The sequence below is a fragment of the Strongylocentrotus purpuratus genome, unplaced genomic scaffold (assembly GCF_000002235.5).
Source record: "Strongylocentrotus purpuratus isolate Spur 01 unplaced genomic scaffold, Spur_5.0 spur5_scaffold_15, whole genome shotgun sequence".
NCBI classification, from domain to species: Eukaryota; Metazoa; Echinodermata; class Echinoidea; order Camarodonta; family Strongylocentrotidae; genus Strongylocentrotus; species Strongylocentrotus purpuratus.
Window position 1 is genome coordinate 37,219,128 of NW_022145600.1, and position 22,446 is coordinate 37,241,573.

Sequence of the window (22,446 nt, forward strand, 5' to 3'; positions counted from 1 at the left end):
AAAATTCACCATTTCTTTTAGAGCGAGAAAGAATTGCCTCGTATGAACAGAAAGAAAATTTAATAATCTCAATCCTTGTGAAATATCTCTTTTCATAGTTGCTTGATAGGGTCGTCTCAGAGAAAAACATACCCCAATGTCCGAATCTCATCGAACAAAAATAATCCTTCGTTGTCGCAAAATTGTTTGACCAGTCCCATACATTCAAATGTGTGTCATGTCTGAACCTCGCGTGTGCGTTGGCTATACATGTCTTGCCAGCCGACTGCACACGTGCACGCTAATGGCTCAGCTGTTTCGATCTGGCATGCACTGGGCCTAAGACGCATGCGCAGTACATCGCTGAGATCGATGACGTCATGTTCAATGAGTTCGCTGACTACAACTTTTAAAAATGAAGCCCCATGAAAAAGAACGTTATAACCAAAAAAAATACAGCGGAGAAGCGAAAATTTCGCCCATGTATGGATTTAACCCTAATGAATATTCATACCAAGTCTCTACTTCGTGCATTGCTTGATAGGGTCATCGCATTATAAAGTAGACGTCGTGTTTTTCGAGGGGCGAAGCTCAAAACACATTAATATCTCGAGTTTTATTCCATGGAATTTCGTATTTATTTCACTGACATAAAATTCATAATAATTTTAGTTAGTATGGAAAGTTTCATAGCGATATTGGCAGTAATAAAGGCGCAACGCGAATTTTAAGATTTGACATTCTAGCACACACATGTTCGGATTCACGCAGATGTCCGTTGGTTATTCAAATAGAACGGGCCGCTAATGATATGCAAATTGGGGTGCTCCGCTGTGCCTGTATGATGGTTTTATGATGACTTGAATCCAAGCATAAAAACAGAAAGTTTTAGAATATATGCCATTTTATTTCTCCATTCTGAATAAAGGGCATGTTCTAATATGACCTACATAAATATGGGCATAAAGTTAAAATTTAAATGTAAAATAAAATGAAAAAAAAAATGAAAGCATGAAGGAATTTCAGCATGCATTTTTTTGTTCGTATTGCATTTTAACTTTGTGCAGGAGAAGTGGCAGTGGCAGTGGCACTCAGATCATACCACTCACTGGAACAGAGCGTAGCTATGGCGATGACTTCTACAAGATGGCACAGGTGAAACACAAGAAGAAGAAAGAAACAAGTCAGATAGCTCCAGAGTTATCTGACCTGGTCATCTATACCCAAGCAGTCAAGTTTCCAGGGTTTAGTAGCACTACTGATCCGACTCTTGGTACACCCAAGGAGGGTAAACAACTTGGTCGCCGTAGTAACAGATCTAGTACTCAAACCAGTGCTTCTAATAGCCCCATACCAGTGACAAAGGATAATCCAAAGAGTAGGTTAAAGTCTTTTAGTTTTATTTGTAATTTTGAAAATATATTTTTTGTCAGTACTTTTTAATAGAACAGCACCAGGGACCTGTGTCACAAAGTCTTTTTACAATGACAAATGACAAAAATCAGTGACAAATCTGCTGATAACCGATCAGAAGCAAGGATTTCACTAGCTTATAACAACAACTGTTTTTTGTCACTGATGAAAGTTTTGTGAAATGGGGCCCAGCTTTCATAATTTTTGTCATTGAGAATATTCTAAAAACACATATTTGTGTGGTCAGCATCAAATATAGTGACCTAATTTTGATACAAGCATGAATAGTTAAAATGTGAAGTTCAAAGTCTATTTTTACTTTCTAATGTGTACATAATATTCATTTAATCTGCTCTTGTTTTGAAGGTTCTGAAGAAAGTCCTCAGGTGAATGGTTCTCCTGATGAAAGAAAGTTACAGCATTCTACAATGTTATCTCAGTCTCAACAAGGTCTTGTAGTAGAGAAACTAACAGCTTACATCCAAACACCAAAGTGCTTCCATATATCATCTGTCAATGAGAGCAACCTCAAGAGGATGTCAAGGAAATACTTCTCCAAATTTGTGGAATATCCTTTAACTTTATAGTGTGTATGAGCTACTTTTAAAAGACTTGGGAATGATGGAACTTATAAGAGATAGATTTTGCTTGTAATTTGATTAGATATGACCTATCTTATATTCCTAGTTGTAGTAAGATTTCTAGTTTGATTTCCTGAGAAAATGCTGTATATCACCCAAATGATAAAACCCAAATTCATGAATTAGAGGGACAATACAACCATATACTTCCAATATTCTGGTGGTGCTGTTTGCCAGCTGAAATGTTTACATAAATGAACTTGAAAAATCATTCACATTAATATATGAGAGATCTTGATAAAGAGTTATATGAGAATCCATTTATTTAAATCTGTTTATTGGAGGAGTATTGCAACGTTTAAGAAGAATGATCTTTAACTGTAATGATGTGCACGCATACTGAGTATCAGCTTATGAGAACCTATCCAGCCGGCATGAGGATTGATTCCTCTAATTACAATCCTTTCATCTACTGGTCATTTGGAGTTCAGCTTGTTGCTCTCAACTATCAAACTGATGGTAAGACTGAATAAAGAAATAATTTGCATATATGGATTGGGAAATTTGTGATTGTATGATAGTTTGCTAAGAGTAAAGAGGTTTTTCAAATTATTTAGAAATATTCTTTTCAAATAGTATTGAAGTGCATAAACTTAAACTTTGAGTCTTTTCACTAAGTATGTCTCTTTATTTTCTATATGTGCCTGCATTTTGTAAATCTCTTTTTATATAAACCAATTGGGAATCTTTTTGTTTACTTGATTTTGTATTGTTTTGTATAGAGCTGGAGTGTACTGAATGATTGTGATTGATATTGAACTATGTATTTGGTGATAAATCTCTGCAAGGTTAATACCATGGCAGGCTACATGCTGCTATTCAGGATGTTATCAAACCAAATTCATTAAAACAACATTTCTAGGAGATGCAATGTACCGGTAAGCAACTGTTTTTTTTTCATTGTCAGATCCCAGTCTTCAGACATACTTTGCCATGTTTGAAAGGACTGGCAACTGTGGCTATGTCCTGAAGCCTACTATACTATGGGACAGGAACCATCCAGCCTTCAACCGCTTCAATGCATACAACAAGTCATTTGATGGCATGCCTATTAAAGAACTCACAATACAGGTAAGAAATCATTTGATGGCATGCCTATTATTAAGAACTCACAATACAGGTAAGATATCATTTGATGGCATGCCTATTAAAGAACTCACAATACAGGTAAGAGATCATTCGATGGCATGCCTATTAAAGAACTCACAATACAGGTAAGAGATCATTTGATGGCATGCCTATTAAAGAACTCACAATACAGGTAAGAGATCATTTGATGGCATGCCTATTAAAGAACTCACAATACAGGAAAGAGATCATTTGATGGCATGCCTATTAAAGAACTCACAATACAGGTAAGAGATCATTTGATGGCATGCCTACTAAAGAACTCACAATACAGGTAAGAGATCATTTGATGGCAGGCCTACTAAAGAACTCACAATACAGGTAAGAGATCATTTGATTGCACGCCTATTAAAGAACTCACAATACAGGTAAGAGATCATTTGATGGCATGCCAATTAAAGAACTCGCAATACAGGTAAGAGATCATTTGATGGCATGCCAATTAAAGAACTCACAATACAGGTAAGAGATCATTTGATGGCATGCCTATTAAAGAACTCACAATACAGGTAAGAGATCATTTGATGGCATGCCAATTAAAGAACTCACAATACAGGTAAGAGATCATTTGATGGCATGCCTATTAAAAAACTCACAATACAGGTAAGAGATCATTTGATGGCATGCCAATTAAAGAACTCACAATACAGGTAAGAGATCATTTGATGGCATGCATATTAAAGAACAAATATGTACATTACAAGCTAAGTTATTAAAAGGAATGAAAAGAGCATTGACCAGTGTTATATTGTAATGAATGTATTCTATGTTAAACTGGAATATAACAAGTATATTTGATTGATACATAAATTAATTCAGTAGTCAATGGTTTTACTAAAGACTATTTTATGTAAAATAAGAAGCTATTTTGTATTATGTTTTGATTTCTTTGGAGTAGATAGTGTCTGGACAGTTCCTGAGCCTTACCAATCCTCTAGGAAGTGTCTTTGTTGAGGTTGAAGTGATGGGTATTCCTGCAGATTGTGCCAAATGGAAAACAAAGATCGCTTCAAGAAACAGCATCAACCCAATATGGGAGGAAACCTTTACATTCCAAGTGTCCTTTGAAGACTTAGCGTTTGTCCGTTTCACAGTCATAGACAGCAATAGCTCTAGCACCCTGGCTCAGAGGAGTGTTCCCTTGGTTCATCTTAGACAAGGTCTGTATAGCTCTTGAGCATTAATGTGAATTCATCTTAGACAAGGTCTGTATAGCTCTTGATCATTAATTTGAATTCATCTTAGACAAGGTCTGTATAGCTCGTGATCATTAATGTGAATTCATCTTAGACAAGGTCTGTATAGCTCTTGAGCATTAATGTGAATTCATCTTAGGCAAGGTCTGTATAGCCCTTGATCATTAATGTAAATTCATCTTAGGCAAGGTCTGTATAGCTCTTGATCATTAATGTGAATTCATCTTAGACAAGGTCTGTATAGCTCTTGATCATTAATTTGAATTCATCTTAGACAAGGTCTGTATAGCTCTTGATCATTAATGTGAATTAATCTTAGACAAGGTCTGTATAGCTCTTGATCATTAATGTGAATTCATCTTAGACAAGGTCTGTATAGCTCTTGATCATTAATATGAATTCATCTTAGACAAGGTCTGTATAGCTCTTGATCATTAATGTGAATTCATCTTAGACAAGGTCTGTATAGCTCGTGATCATTAATGTGAATTAATCTTAGACAAGGTCTGTATAGCTCTTGAGCATTAATGTGAATTCATCTTAGACAAGGTCTGTATAGCTCGTGATCATTAATGTGAATTCATCTTAGACAAGGTCTGTATAGCTCTTGATCATTAATATGAATTCATCTTAGACAAGGTCTGTATAGCTCTTGATCATTAATGTGAATTCATCTTAGACAAGGTCTGTATAGCTCTTGATCATTAATGTGGAAGGTGGTGCATAATCCATCGAGTTTTAATTGATGGATTCCATTTTATATTGGTCTTGATTGATGGATTCAATCTTAATTTTAGTTATTGGCTTTGGTTGTTCAAGTTATTGTATTGTACCTCACAAAATTCTAGTATTACATTTATTGACTGTTCAATATGATATGTTGAAGATAAAGATGGTGATAATGCTATTGATTTAACAGGATACAGACACCTGAGATTGCGATCATCACAGAATATACCTCTTGAGATCACAACTCTCTTCATTCACACTCATCTTGAGGAGATTCAAGATGTAGCTACTGAAGCCATCAATGAATCAAGACGTAAGAGGCAGATGCTTTCTAATATGCTCTACTATCATATCGGCAAGGACTCAGATATCAAGATGGAATTCAAGGAGGTAACAATAATAATGATTATTATTATTAATAAAATATATCTATAATTCTATTATTATAATGAATAATGTTAATACTAATAACAAAAACAATGTTGATTTAAAAATAAATAAATAAAAATCCCAGTCATTGTATTGTTGAAAAGTGTGCATATAGAATTTACGATTTACATTTTTCATTCCTGGGGGATATCACAGCAAGGTGTCTTTTACACTTGGAAAGCACCATTTATGACGTTCACCCATTATATTAAAAAGCTTTCATTACACATTCTTTGTTTCTTTGTTGTTGCATACAGATGGTTGATGGTTCAGAGGTGAAGAGACGAGCGTTTCCTCTGACTGTATTCAGTGTTCTGGATGGAGAGGACAGTACAACCTTGAAGGCAACACAAGAGACTAAAGCTCATGAAATAGTTGCACAGGTAAACACAAATCAGTTTCTAAATATGTTAAGATCAGCTACATGTATAACCTTAGATTGTTTTGTTTTATCAATGAGGAAATACAAATCTATCTCTGCTTGGAGTGGTTCTTCTAGTGCAAAATTGTGTTGCACTATTATTGATCTGCTGATATATTTATTCTTTATAATGTACAACTTGAAGAAGTTTCTGTAAAGAAACCAAGATCTAGAGTTACCGAGTTAAAAAAAGTGATTTGGGACAGAGATCTGTTAGTGGCTTCTCCGTGTCATAATTAAGGGTCAATATTTACCATATTACAGGTCATGAGTGTTAGCCTAATTCTTTACTTTATGAGTTAAACTCTACACTATTTTATGTTAATATTGTACAGGCCATGGGTCGAGCTGATCGTCCTCTGGAGTCTATGCATGACTATCTGTTAGTGGAGGAGGTACAAGAGACATGGGATGATGAAACAGAAGGAAGAACTGATGAAAGAATTTTAGAAGGAGATGAGAGAGTGATGGAAGCTCAGGCAAGCTGGACAGGAAAAGGCAGATTTCTCCTTAAACATCTGCCGCAGGTGAATATCACATTCTGATATCCTGGTAGGAATCACACTAGTTATTGTGTATAGAAGATTATTATCGTCTGTACTTGTCTGCTTGATTTATAGTCATTTTTTTCACAAGATTGTTTGTATATAGCTGATATACTTTGAACAATACTATAAAGAGATTGTCAAAAAGTACATGGGGTAGCATAATGAAGATTGATACCCATTTTTAGCTTTTGACTTGTTTATTTTGATACCTAATTATTTAGTAGTTTTTGACCTCATTAAGAAAATTCAGTGTCATGTAAATGTGTACTATGGGATCAACAATAGAATATGTTAGAAATGTAATTACACATTCTGCAAAGAATCTGCCTTTTTGTCACAAAGCTTTTGTAACTGTGTTCTGGCTGTATCATTAATATTGATACATGTATTTGGAAGAAACATAATGAAGATAATAGCATTGCATCAATCTTGTTATACTGAAAATGTGTCAGTTTTAAGAAATCATTTGGAAGCCTGCAGTGTGTGATGTATTCTTAGACATTGTGAGCTCTGTACTTTATAGAGTGTTATTGGCCATACCATTGCATACTAATATTGTGAGCTCTGTACTTTAAAGAGTGTTATTGGCCATACCATATCATACTAACATTGTGAACTCTGTACTTTAAAGAGTGTTATTGGCCCGGCCCCCCACTCCGAGAACGGATGGACCCCATGTGTGTTACCAAAATGTCCTTTTCGTAACAAAAGAAAAAGGTCGACCCGTATTGACTTTACACACCGGACTTTTGCTGAAAAGGGGGGGGGGGGGTGCTGAAAAAAGCTTGTATAACAAAAGAAAAAGGTCGACCCGTATTGACTTTACACACCAGACTTTTGCTGAAAAGGGGGGGGGGGGGGGGGGTGTCGCTTGGAACACGCATATGCGTACCCTAAATAACACTGAGTGGAGGGGTGGGCGGGGTTATTGGCCATACTATCTCATACTAACATTGTGAGCTCTGTACTTTAAAGAGTATTATTGGCCATACCACTGCATACTAACATTGTGAGCTCTGTACTTTAAAGAATGTTATTGGCCATACCATCTCATACTAACATTGTGAGCTCTGTACTTTAAAGAGTGTTATTGGCCATACCATATCATACTAACATTGTGAGCTCTGTACTTTAAAGAATGTTATTGGCCATACCATATCATACTAACATTGTGAGCTCTGTACTTTAAAGAATGTTATTGGCCATACCATATCATACTAACATTGTGAGCTCTGTACTTTAAAGAATATTATTGGCCAAACCATTGCATACTAATATTGTGAGCTCTGTACTTTAAAGAGTGTTATTGGCCAAACCATATCATACTAACATTGTGAGCTCTGTACTTTAAAGAATGTTATTGGCCATACCATTCATACTAACATTGTGAGCTCTGTACTTTAAAGAGTATTATTGGCCATACCATCTCATACTAACATTGTGAGCTCTGTACTTTAAAGAGTGTTATTGGCCAAACCATATCATACTAACATTGTGAGCTCTGTACATTAAAGAATGTTATTGGCCAAACCATCTCATACTTACATTGTGAGCTCTGTACTTTAAAGAATGTTATTGGCGATACCATTCATACTAAAATTGTGGCTTATACTAATCCCTCTCATGCTTACATGTAGGAAGTTCAATCACCACAGTCAGCTTACGACTTTCTACGAACACCCCGTTCCTTGTTTTACAGAATGTATCGGGTAAAGCCACTCATTTCATCCTTCTTTCATCATCTTCTTTATGCCATTGGCTTCAAACAAACTGTTTTCTCTCTCTTTGTCAAGCTGTGTTTCAAGTGAACAGAGATATTTGCATTGGCATTAATGTATGTCAAATGTTTTAATAACATGCCAGCAATGTCATTATTCCCCATGTTTTCTTTTTGTTCAAGTGCCCTTACACATGTACCTGTAGCATGAATTTCATGTTTGGTAGCTGACTTCATTCTGTTTTGTACATGTATGTATTTCATTCCTTCTTGGTGCCCGTCCTTCATGTACAACACATAATGTTATGTATTTCTATAGTATTCTCTACATATATGTATATGTCAAGCACACTTCATGCTCATGCACTTTACAGATCTAGATATGTTCATTTTCAATGTGTATCCTTTACCTCATGATCATTGTATTTCATTTTATTCTAGTGTTAATCAACAGAGTTGAGTCTTATGCTGTACATTTTTCAGGCCTCTTTTTGTTTACCTGAGATTAATTTTCTTATGATGGCTTGCTTACTTACTAGTTGCTATGCCCGGCTCACACATGCCTTGTCTAATCTAGCTCAGTCTGAACCCATTGTCTATGGTAACCGGGTGGCTCTTCTATCAAAGGTTGTCCAAATGAAAGAGTTTAGTAGCCACTGGGTTAATTGAGCTTAGTTCTTGGACTGCCTTTAGAAGACTGCCTTAAATTTGTTGTGACTGCAGTTCTTGTAATGTTATATTTGTCTTCACTGATACATATTGGACAAAAAAAAATCTATTGATACTGTGTACTCTATGATCAGGATGTGGGAAATGTCTAATTGTGAAGCATCCAATCAGAAACTCATGAAACTAAAAACTTGAAATTTAGTCTGGATTTTATTAGCATTATAAGCACTTTACTCAGAGAGCTCTTGCAGGTTTCTGCCGTTTATTTGTAAAAATGACATCCTGTATTTGTCTGACAGAAAAGAGAAATCGTGGAGATGTGACATCATGTTTATACAATATAAGATAATGATTTGTTATGGTATATTGACTCACAAACTGTAATGAGCTTATAACATTGTTTGATGTTGTGTTTGTTTAGAGACATCGTTCTGATGAATGGACTTCAATGGACGGTGATGGTAGTGACAAGACTTTCTTGGTTTGGGTCTATAACGTTTCTCAGGACCAGCCTTACACTGTCTTCAGAGCACTTACAAGCAGCACAGCACAAGATATTATAGCTCAGGTACAATTACATCATGAATTTGAAATCATAGTAAAGACATATGTGTAATGGAAACTTATGAATCCAAGATGTTCAAGTATATATCATAACAATTACCTTCTGGACCATCACACCCCTAGACAAAAATAACCCATCCCTTGCTACAAGGACTCTTGAGGACAATAGCATACGGTTGATAGAGTAGGAGTGAGTCCATGGGTGATAGAGTAGGAGTGAGTCCATGGGTGATAGAGTAGGAGTGAGTCCATGGGTGATAGATAGGAGTGAGTCCATGGGTAATAGAGTAGAAGTGAGTCCATGGGTGATAGATAGGAGTGAGTCCATGGGTGATAGATAGGAGTGAGTCCATGGGTAATAGAGTAGGAGTGAGTCCATGGGTAATAGAGTAGGAGTGAGTCCATGGGTGATAGAGTAGGAGTGAGTCCATGGGTGATAGAGTAGGAGTGAGTCCATGGTTGATAGAGTAGGAGTGAGTCCATGGGTGATAGATAGGAGTGAGTCCATGGGTAATAGAGTAGGAGTGAGTCCATGGGTAATAGAGTAGAAGTGAGTCCATGGGTGATAGAGTAGGAGTGAGTCCATGGGTGATAGAGTAGGAGTGAGTCCATGGGTGATAGATAGGAGTGAGTCCATGGGTAATAGAGTAGGAGTGAGTCCATGGGTAATAGAGTAGGAGTGAGTCCATGGTTGATAGAGTAGGAGTGAGTCCATGGTTGATAGAGTAGGAGTGAGTCCATGGGTGATAGAGTAGGAGTGAGTCCATAGTTGATAGAGTAGAAGTGAGTCCATGGTTAATAGAGTAGAAGTGAGTCCATGGTTGATAGAGTAGAAGTGAGTCCATGGGTGATAGAGTAGGAGTGAGTCCATGGGTGATAGAGTAGGAGTGAGTCCATGGGTAATAGAGTAGGAGTGAGTCCATGGGTAATAGAGTAGGAGTGAGTCCATGGTTGATAGAGTAGGAGTGAGTCCATGGTTGATAGAGTAGGAGTGAGTCCATGGGTGATAGATAGGAGTGAGTCCATGGGTAATAGAGTAGGAGTGAGTCCATGGGTAATAGAGTAGGAGTGAGTCCATGGTTGATAGAGTAGGAGTGAGTCCATGGTTGATAGAGTAGGAGTGAGTCCATGGGTGATAGAGTAGGAGTGAGTCCATAGTTGATAGAGTAGAAGTGAGTCCATGGTTAATAGAGTAGAAGTGAGTCCATGGTTGATAGAGTAGAAGTGAGTCCATGGGTGATAGAGTAGGAGTGAGTCCATGGGTGATAGAGTAGGAGTGAGTCCATGGGTGAAAGAGTAGGAGTGAGTCCATGGTTGATAGAGTAGGAGTGAGTCCATGGGTGATAGAGTAGGAGTGAGTCCATGGTTGATAGAGTAGGAGTGAGTCCATGGTTGATAGAGTAGGAGTGAGTCCATGGGTGATAGAGTAGGAGTGAGTCCATGGTTGATAGAGTAGGAGTGAGTCCATGGTTGATAGAGTAGGAGTGAGTCCATGGGTGATAGAGTAGGAGTGAGTCCATAGTTGATAGAGTAGAAGTGAGTCCATGGTTAATAGAGTAGAAGTGAGTCCATGGTTGATAGAGTAGAAGTGAGTCCATGGTTGATAGAGTAGGAGTGAGTCCATGGGTGATAGAGTAGGAGTGAGTCCATGGTTGATAGAGTAGGAGTGAGTCCATGGGTGATAGAGCAATGGTGATAACCCAGAGATGAGAAAGAATATAGGGTCAATATTCGAGGGGTGATAGTTTAAAGTGATAGCTCAAGAGTGATAGTCCATGGTTTATTGTCAAGGGGTCATTTAGACTAGATTTATACCAACAGAGTGTCAGAGATGAGTATAAATAATATATTAAAATCCAAATGACCATCTTGGATGACTCTGATTTTAGAGTAGTGGTTATTGTCCAGAGATGTTAGTCCAAGGATGATAGAGTAAGGGTGATTGAGTAGGGGGGATAACCCAGAGATGAAAGAGTAAGGGTGCTAGAGTAGGGGTGATAATCCAGAGATGAAAGAGTAGGGGTGATATTTGAGGGATAATAGCTTAAATGTGATGGTCTAAAATATCACAGATGAATGTAACTAGTATATTACATTCCAATGAACCATTTTGGATGCCTGTATTGATCTACATATTCTCTATATTTAGGCGATGGCCAAGGCCCATCGACTGGATGCTAATCCTTCTAGCTTTGTGCTAGTTGAGGATGTGTACAAGGAATGGCGGAGCCCGGATACCACCACAGCAAAGAAGAACATAGCAGAGAAAGTGACGAGTAGAGTATTAGATGATGAGGAGAATGTAGCTGAATTGCAGGACCAATGGAAGACACCAGGAAGGTTCTCACTTAGAGAGAGAGAAGAGGTAAATTTATACTCACTATCAAAGCAAACGTTCTGTTTTTAAGTTATTTTATATTTCTAGTAATGGCACTGCACTGTGAGAGATACTGGCTGAAAGTAATTCTGGATTAGGTTATGCACAAGCTAGGTTGTTTAGACTGTATTGAAACTAGATATCACACTATCAGTGCCATTTAAGATTTGTTTTTTACTGTGAAAGGGATTTCGAGACCACATGATCATGTGGTCTCGAAATCCCTTTCACAGTAAAAAACAAATCTTAAATGGCACACACATGGTGACAACATGTTATGCATAAAGGTCTATTGCCTATTATCTCACTCTCACTTTCTTTCTTCGCTTATATCTTAGCTATTTCACAGTTTCTGAAACAAATTTGGTAGCTTGTCTTAGTTATTTAGATAGATGGTCATAGAGGCTGATATTCATTTGTTATACAACTCCTAGATGTAAATGAATAGGGTAGTAAGCCATACTGTAATTTTAATTTCATATGTCACCGGACTATTTTTTCATCGTATGACAATATTTCAAATTCAATTTAACGATTCCACCCGAATAAAAAGCCTCTATGATGACAATACTTTTAATACTTTTATAGGTGCAGGGTAGAGGAAGCAGTGGAACTTTCAAGAGGATTAAGAAGAAATCAAGTAGCAGTAAACCACCCTCATCAAGTCAAAATACTGGTAAGAATATATGAAATCTATTTCACAATAAATCACCCTCATCAAGTCAAAATACTGGTAAGAATATATGGAATCTATTCCACAGTAAGCCATTCATAATCAACTCAAAATACTGGTATCCATCCATGAAATGCTCTACCAAAAAGAGAAAAAAGTATTTGCCTGCCTGCCTTTCACCTACAGTTTAAGGACCTGGACCCATAGGCTTGTCAAGGTCATAGGCTTGTCAAGGTCATCTGCCCATACTCGGCCACTTGACAACCAGAAAATGAAAAACAAAAACATTGTGTATATCATCCTATTTATGTATGTTCCTTTTGCCCCAAAATCAGGATTTTGTTTTCATGAAAAATAAAATCAATATTGGAGATTATGTTAGTATACCTGAATATCAAGGATGAAGTCTTGTATGTGTTAGATATAGAAAAGAGAACAGTTTAAAGCGCCATATAAATGTAATTATTATTATTATTATTATTATCATTATTATTCACATTAATATTGGCACTCTTGGTTTCAGTGTCAGAAAGTCATATAATGTTACATTATTTTATTTTATATGCTAATACAATGCTTTATCTTCTTATAGCATCGTCAAAGTTGAAGAACCAAACATTGCCACGGAACTTCAAGCCTGATGAAAAGAAAATGGAGTCAGTTCATGCTGAAAAAGATCCTACACCCAAGCCTGCTTCACTCCGAAGTCGAATCAAACTTTGGAAGACTTGATTGAATGTAATTCATTATTGGCATTATTGTTTGATAATGCATTAACGTACTTGATAACAATGTGAATGGACATATAAATTTCCATTTTTTTTATCTAGAGTAAAAAAAAAGTGACAACATTAAAGCTACTGACGTCTGGTAAAGAAACACCTGGATTGTACTAAAGTATTCTTGTCCAAGTCCTTTATCAATAGCTATGTGATAGCAATTCCTTATAACAAAAGCATGACTTATATATGTTTGTGTGTTTGTTTGTCATATGCATGTTCTTTCTCAGAAATACTATCATTGTCAAAGATTCTTCGACAGTTATTACCTGGATTTTTAAGATGTATAGAAGGTATGAATTACTTTTGACAATATGGGCTGGTTCTCATTGTGTATATGGTATACTTGTATATTTTACAGAGCAGGTAGCAAAGATCGCATTACCACTTCATTCTAACTTGTTTTCACTTTGAGGTAGAGACAACTATTAGGACATTTTTTTTGAAAGATGTCAACAATATATTACATGTACTTCATGTATTATCAAGTATACAAGTAAATTTGATGCCACAAGGCTCTCCTCATGAAGATATAATCATATTTCCATTACAAACCCCAGCTCTTTGAAGCATAGGGAATATTGGCATTATGTGTCATTCAAGGCTGGAAACATTAGATTAATTTTGTTGTTCAAATATTTGTATAATAAATTAAAATGGAAAGCTACCAAGCAAGTCCATGAGGCAGTACTCATCAATGGTAATACTATGAATAGTATACTATGCTGAGAAAAGTATTAAATTGATACTGTTGTAAACAAGTGCTTTATTTAACCAACATCATATAAGTTAGGTACTGTAAAAGAATTAGATTCACTTCATATTTCATACTTGATGCAAGATTCTGAGTGGAAAAACAATGCAGTCAGTGTGTAATGGAATGGATATGACAATCTGAAAATTAGCAGCATTATAAACCTCTCTTTTTCACTTTTGATTTCCAAGTTTTTTTTGACAGCAGTTTATTCTTTTGTAATCAGACTCATAGCGGACATTCAGATGAACTCAGTAGAAGACTATTTGCTCTGAGGTATTAACACACCTATATTACTTAATATAATAGAGGTGTTATTTCTAGTGCTCACATATTACTACAGTACTACAGTTCTATACTACTACTACTGCCAATACTACAACTTCTACTCCTCCTCTTCCTACTACTACTACTACTACTACTACTACTACCATTACATGTACTACTACTACTACCATTACATGTACTACTACTACTACTTCTACTACTACTACTACTACTACTACTACTACTACTACTACTACTACTACGACTACTACTACTACTACTACTACTACTAGTACAACTACTACTACTACTACAGCTTCTACTACGTACTGCTACTGTTCGAATTACTGATTCTACTACTTCAAATACATCTGCTACTACTAAAACTACAGCTGCGTCTACTAATACTAATACTACTAATAATACTGTAAGTACTCATACTACTTGTATTACAAGTACTTTTACTAGTACTACTACATTTTATAATACTAATACTACTACTGCTGCTACTACTACTTAAATACTACTACTACTACTACTACTTTAAATACTTCTACTACTACTACTTTAAATATTATTGTACTACTGTTACTAGTTATATTACTACAACTATACAACTACTACTACTACTACTACTACTACTACTAGTGCTACTAATAATACTGCTTCTACTTTTGCTACTACTACCTTAAATACTATTACTACTACTACTACTACTACTACTACTACTACTACTACTAGTGCTACTAATAATACTGCTTCTACTTTTGCTACTACTACCTTAAATACTATTACTACTACTACTACTACTACTACTACTACTACTACTACTTGTACTCTTTCTATTTCTATTACTACTACTATTACTACTAAAACTATTATTACTTTTACTATTACTTCTACAACAACTTCTACTACTAATACTACTACTGCTACTTCCGCTGCTACTAATACTTATACTCTCTTTGTATTGCTTTTAATTCTACTACTGCTACTACTTCTATTACTACTCCTTCTACTACTGCTGCTACTACTGCTACTTCTACTACTACTGGGCTAATAATTCTACCACTAGTACTACTACTAGTAATAATATTGCAGCTAATACTACTTATCCTACTTCTGTTACCCAATCCAGTCCTGTCCAATGATTATTTGGTGTAGCACCTTTACCTTGCAGCTACAGAGTGCTTCACAGTTTGTGCCCTCGTACTTAATATAAAATATCAGTTGCGCCAGACACCTTTCTCTCTGACAAAATAAGTGAGCCTTGAAAAGTTTCTTGAACTTCTGAAACTACTACTTACTACTACTACTACTACTACTACTACTACTACTACTACTGCTGCTGCTGCTACTACTACTACTACTACTGCTATTTCTATAACAAAAACTTTTACTACTACTACAAATACTGCTAAAAATATTACTTTTACTAAAAAATACTACTTCTACTACTAGTACTTAGTACTACTAAAATAGTACTACTTCAAATGCTATTACCACTTAAAATATTATTACTACTCCTACTGCTACTACTTCATCTACTGCTGCTTTTACTTCTGGAAATACTACTACTACTACTGCCAGTACTACTACTACTAATACTACTACTTCAGATAAATGCAACTACTACGTCAAAGACTAGTAGTACTACTACTACTACTGCTTCTACTTTTTCTACTACTACTACTATATTCTACTACTACTACTACTACTACTACTACTACTACTACTGCTTCTACTACCACCACTGTTACTAATTTATGTACATGTACATGTACAACTACTAGTACTGTTACTGCTTCTTCTTTTACCACTACAACTTCTGCTACTTCTACTCCTGTTTTTTTATTTACCACAACTATTACCCCTATTGACATGAAAATGAAACTGCCATACAACAACCATCACTCTCCCTTCTTGTACGTTACTATCAATTACAGTGCAAATATTACTACCACTCATACTCCTACTATAAGTACTTTGTTTCCACTACAATAACACTATTACTACTCTCCCTACTTTTACTAACACTACTATACTACAAATACCACTACTACTACTACTACTACTACTACTACTACTACTACATACTACTACTACACTTGATACATCTACAATGCCCCTTTGTAACCACTTTGCAGGAAAATTTACTCATCAGATTTTGGCTTGCCTAAACACATATTATATACATTTTCCACTTAATGGATGGGTTGCAGTCAGGCATTTTTTTTATTGACACTCACAATGCTGAAAAAACACAATGACTTTGCATTATAGCAGGTATCCCCTTTTTCATCTGGATGTAGGGAAGCAATGTAGATAATATGACTTGCTTAAAGAAAAAAAGTGCTGTGCTGAGGATCAAACCCACAACCTTTACATTTCCTGTGAGTTATTAAACCACAACACTATTATGTTTAATAATACTACTATTACTACTACTCACTACTACTACTTCTACTCACTACTACTACTCACTTCTACTCACTACTATTTTTTACTTCTATCCTTAATACTGCTACTTTTATAGTGATAATATTGTATTTCTATTACTGTTTCTCTCACTACTTCTACTACTCCATTTATTATGACAGCCATAATCACTAATACTAATACCACTGCTATAAAATACTCTTACTCTTACTACTACTACTACTACTTCTACCACTACTACTGATTATAGTGAATAACTTGGTGTATTCCAAATCTTTTGGGCTTTCCTGTGCTGGCCTCCATCCTTTCAAAAGGAAATAAACAACATAAACTGGCATGGTCCTGTTATGAATCAGCCTATCTTTACGTACATGAATGTTTTTCACCCAATTATTTGTATGCTTAGTTAATGCTGGTGTAAAAGTAGTATAGTGCTTATAAGCATTGGTATTTAGTGGTATATAAATGTTATTATAATTATTATTGTTATTAGTAGTAGTAGTGGTATCCTCAGATTCATTCCCAATAATACTCCACACAAAACCCAAAACTGTTCAATATCAAATCAATGATGATATTTAACGGAGAAAGTGAGCTATTCAATTCCATTTTACTCCTTCATATATTGTTTGATTAATGAAAATTATTTTGAAAAATGTCCAGGGTTGTATTGATTTCTGCAAAAATCAATGTGATGACAAAAATAAATCAGTACCTCTGTTAATTGCTTCATTAACAAATTATATGTATTTCATAGGTGTAATCAAAATTGACTTACCTTTAATCTTTCATGACATAATAAATCATCTGTGTCAGAAATAAGTTGAAATGAAGTGTTGTGGCTGTTACAGAATGATAATTTTACAGAGTATATTAGTCTCCAAGTTTAATGAAACATGAAAAATTATGTAAAACAAAAAATACTGATACTACTGGTTCCTATATTTGATTTGATTTGATTTATTTATTTCTGTTTGATTTTCTTTTTCTTTTTGCATTTTTACAAATATATAACAAACAGACATTGCAAACATGACAAAAGAATATATGTAGAATAAAGTAAGGCTGGCTGTAACTAGACTTTGGGTATCACTTGTACTTCAGCAAGCAGGTCCTACTAGTATGAATTTTTCTCTGAAATTCTGTCATACACAGTATTTGGTATTCATTAGTTGTATTAATTTTGAAATTATGTTGATTGATTATACAACTTTCAATTTTCAGCAGTTAAAATGTATACTTTTTCAGATTAGGAAAATTTGGATATTCACATTAGACATGACACTTAATGTTATATGGTGAGACAAACTTGAAATGGTAAGGTTTATGAAATGTTTTGCTTGGGATTGCCCCTTATATAAATCAATTATTGCCAGGGCCATTTAGAGTTTTGAGGGTTTCCTAGACCCTGCATATATTTTGCTTACAAATTCTTTGGTTTTATTGCCATACTTTAACATTGTTTATTGGGAATAATTGTCTATCAAATACTTGCTTATTATTGGTGTTGTGAAAGAATGTGTGTTGATTTTTGGAGGATAAATCTAATGATTAAGCTCTTGATGTTTTAGAGAAACTTGAAAATGGCCATAAATTGTGCAATAATGTAATACAATTCTCTCTTCTTTTTCAACAGAGGGAAGATTGCGTCAAAAGGCAACGAATGTGAAAGAAAGTAATTATGTGTGAAATCACAGTTTTGGGGTATGCTTTTTACTAGAACGTACATGTACATTTTAATTAATCATTTACATTGTCTGTGTGGAAATAGATAATGATACTTGAATGAAGTTTGTATGTTTTTAGAAAGGATTTTGCTTTGAGAATGAAGTTCATTTTTTTTAATGCGTATAGTTTACAAAGCAGGTCTTTATTTACATTGATGTAATTTTAATGTTGTATTTTGAAAATACAGCCAAAGCTTCTAATAGTATAACTGTGATGTAGTCAGTGAATAGTTTATATGATATACATATAGGTTAATGTATAACAGATGATATTTTGCTTGAAATATAGAATAGATTATATTACTTTCCATTCTTATAATACTTATAAAGATATAAGGGTTGAATTGATTGATTTCATTTATATGACTTTGATGAATATATTTATAATTGATTTAAAGTAATTTCTTTGAGTCTCAGTTCATGTGATTTGATACTGCCAAATAATGTTCATGTTTTCATTAAGTCTGTAAGGTGATCAAAGTCTTTTAACTGAAAGAGTCACACAAGATTGGGACTTTTTGGGATAGGTTTTAATTTAACATTTCAGATGTGGAAGCTTTAAAGCCCCTCTGTACTAGTTTGGCATGGAGGGATTAGACCTCCCTGCAAGGTCACTGGCAGGTGGTTATCTCATCAAATCAGCTCTTAATTAACATAAGAAAAAGGGCATCCTGGGGGATCAACGGTTACCGATTAGGCATTGTTGGCTGTATAGAGGGCACAAGTAGCTATAAGTAGTTCAGTGGAGCTTTAAGGAAGATATGATACATTCTTGCAAGGTTTGACCCTGGAAGTTGTACAAAGAGATGAATGATTGTGATACTTGTAAGACTTGATATGTGAAAGATTAAGGGAAGAGATTGAAGAAAAAAAAAAGTCTTGTACATGTATGAATCGACATGGGGGAGCTTAAATAAAGAGATTGGAAATATTAGTTCTTGTAAGACTTGACATGGTAAAGTAAAAGATAATCCTAAGTGTACTTTATTATCATGAACCATGCAACTTGTACCATAATGTAAGCAAACATTATCAGAATAGCATCCTTATTCTTGTTCTCACACTCTTTCTCTTTTTTCTCTGTCTTATTGCCTATCAATTTCTTTGTATTTCTTGTATTCCTCCCCCATATTTCCCCATATTTCTTCTTTTTAATGGGGATTATTGCTTTTAGCTCTACTTGTAACTGCGTCTCCATAATCGATGTCTCTCTGATCCAGGATGATTATATAATCATTATTTAACCAAAAGACAAGTGAGTCCTTTATGCTCTAAACATCTCTACAATCATCTTAATTTGTCCATTATACTGATGGTAAATAAGCAAAGATATGAAAACGAATCTTCATGTAAAAGGCCTTCAAAGATAAGCTATTTACAAAGTGTACTTATACTATAGCTTTTATCACCATTTGCTTATTTTGAAATGCTTGAGAATATTTCATATATTTGGAGGAAACATTTTTCTTCTACCACCAAAATAATGATTTGATATCTTTCCTTGACATGTTATTTTGTAAATCCTCGGTTCTAACCAGTGTTTAGTATAAAGAGTTATCTTATTATCTGCTGCAAGCCAGAATTGTAATAACTGTATTAAATGAAAGAAGGTAATGTCCTAGCTTCTAGCTCTTTTCAGATGATATATGTTATAAAAGGTAGCTCAAAGATGTGAGGAAAGGCGTTACATGAACATTAGCCTCAAAAGGCACCCATATATTAGAATTTGGTGACAAGGTTATTTGTCATTAACAACTAATCACTGTACTCCCTAAATAGATGATTTGCAAAAGTATACATAAGCAAGTGCATAATTATTGCATATGGGTAATGTATCTGCTATTTTGGGCAATTTTCTTATGGTCCTGCACTTCGGTTCAAGACAAAGTTTTATAAAATATTCTCTGTATTACATGAAAATGTGATTTGTTATGCTGTGCTATTTGTGGAATTTACACCCCCAAAACACAAATTGGATCCTAATATGAATGTGATATTTCCAACAATGATTAAAAACAGAATTGAGGTAATTATGGTGCCTAGCAAGACCACAAGAGGAGTGTCACATAATGAACACAATGTTGTGCTAGCATTGACAGTATTGAAATCGGTTTGTAAATGTTGATTTGAAATTTCAGTACATGGTTTCTCTTCTTTCAATGTCTTCATCCCAAAATCTACTTACATAATATTATTGTTCAAGAAACTCAGTTTAATGAGTAATGATGTCATATTTTGTTCACATAAATTATTTATGAAATCTTCCAAGCTTTCTTTTAAAGACTTTTTATTGTTAAATTGGATTGATCTCCGTCGAGGACTTTTTAGTGCAGTGGTATTCGTACCGTCTTAGTTTCTAATGCACACACTACATGTTCATACAGTAGGTATAAGAAATATCATCTTTATTTTGAGTTTGAAAGTTAAAGAAAATCAGAACTCAGAATATGATATCAATTTGTTTTTCTTAAGAAAAGGGTGAAAAGGAATGCTTTGAGACATAAAACAAAGCAAATATTGTGCAAAGTTATAAATTGAGTATTTATTCAGAATGATGAGGGTATTTGTGTGTAGATCGTGACAGTAGAATGCTTCTAATTTATTCATTTCCTAGATTCATTTATTGCAAACTTTTTATGTGCAGTCTATGCCATGTTCTCAGGCTTTTGATTCCGTATGAAAAACATGTTTCGTAGAAAAATATTGTATAATAAATGACTTATGTTCAAGTCCAAAGAAAGCAAGATTATGCTGGTATATTGTCATATCTCTGCATTCATATCTCCACACCAACACACTCACACACATATCTCTTGATCTTTGCTATCCCAAAAGTAGCTATTCTCAACTTTCAAATATTGTTTAACTTTAATATAAACCCAAAGTCCCAAATTCACAAAGGAGGTTAATATTAAACCCATGGTTTGGCGCAAAATAAGCGTACCTTGTCTTGCACGCATCTAATATTGGACCAGTCTTGACTGTGTTGCGCTTATTTTGCATTAATTTTAAACCATGGGTTATGTAAATGAAGGTTTAAACCATGGGTTAAATGTAAACCTCCTTTGTGAATTCGGGCCATAAAGTAAGTTTGATTGATTATATATCTCTTGTCATGACATAATCATTGCTTTGTTTAGTATCATTAGATAGTGTTTATTCTTCTTTAAAATGATACCATATTTGATATGATTATGCAGCCATGGAATGAGCAGTACATCAGCATAAGGGGCATCGGCAGGGTCAGAAGTGAAAAGTTCTCAATGCATTGTTATGCTGAGCAGTCTTCTTTCTTTGATATAAGAGATTGTGATTTTTGTAAATTGCTGTAAGCCTATTTTTCCCAACTGGGCATCCATGAATGCCAATTCTGAAAGATCTCAAAATGAAATTCATACACTACTGTGACATGTCGGCAAGATTCCCTAATGTTTGGTTATCAACTTTTCGAAGCACCATGCCTTTGTTAACAAATCTTGAAAAGGCCCAGGCTGCAGGCAATAGGGCAACCTAAAAGTTTTCCAAAAAGATGTTGCTGCATTTTCTTTAGTTTCTTAATAATTTATTGATTTTTTCTTTTAAAGAGATGAATTCATGTGAAGTACATGTATGTTTTTTAATGCTCATGCCTGTTTCTATGAGTGCTTGGCGCTTGATTGTTTTAATGCTCATGCCTGTTTTTAGGAGTGCTTGGCGCTTGATTGTTTTAATGCTCATGCCCGTTTCTCTGTTTCTATGAGTGCTTGGCGCTTGATTGTTTTAATGCTCATGCCCGTTTCTCTGTTTCTATGAGTGCTTGGCGCTTGATTGTTTTAATGCTCATGCCTGTTTTTAGGAGTGCTTGGCGCTTGATTGTTTTAATGCTCATGCCTGTTTTTAGGAGTGCTTGGCGCTTGATTATTTTAATGCTCATGCCCGTTTCTCTGTTTCTATGAGTGCTTGGCGCTTGATTGTTTTAATGCTCATGCCTGTTTCTCTGTTTCTATGAGTGCTTGG

At 35.0% G+C, this 22,446-nt stretch overlaps 1 protein-coding gene across 1 annotated transcript in view; it reads left to right on the plus strand.

Annotated features, from left to right (window-relative positions):
• The window catches only part of LOC592193 (1-phosphatidylinositol 4,5-bisphosphate phosphodiesterase epsilon-1), a 72,888-nt gene extending 58,420 nt beyond the window's left edge, over positions 1-14,468 (plus strand). The window contains exons 27-39 of the mRNA XM_030986368.1: positions 1,047-1,357; positions 1,759-1,960; positions 2,368-2,492; positions 2,941-3,104; positions 4,060-4,321; positions 5,277-5,476; positions 5,773-5,898; positions 6,272-6,463; positions 8,122-8,193; positions 9,292-9,438; positions 11,584-11,799; positions 12,400-12,487; positions 13,077-14,468. Of these exons, the coding sequence (XP_030842228.1) occupies positions 1,047-1,357; positions 1,759-1,960; positions 2,368-2,492; positions 2,941-3,104; positions 4,060-4,321; positions 5,277-5,476; positions 5,773-5,898; positions 6,272-6,463; positions 8,122-8,193; positions 9,292-9,438; positions 11,584-11,799; positions 12,400-12,487; positions 13,077-13,216 (2,245 nt within the window). The 3' untranslated portion in view covers positions 13,217-14,468. The remainder of the gene's footprint in view (positions 1-1,046; positions 1,358-1,758; positions 1,961-2,367; positions 2,493-2,940; positions 3,105-4,059; positions 4,322-5,276; positions 5,477-5,772; positions 5,899-6,271; positions 6,464-8,121; positions 8,194-9,291; positions 9,439-11,583; positions 11,800-12,399; positions 12,488-13,076) is intronic.
• Positions 14,469-22,446: the final 7,978 nt, after the last annotated feature.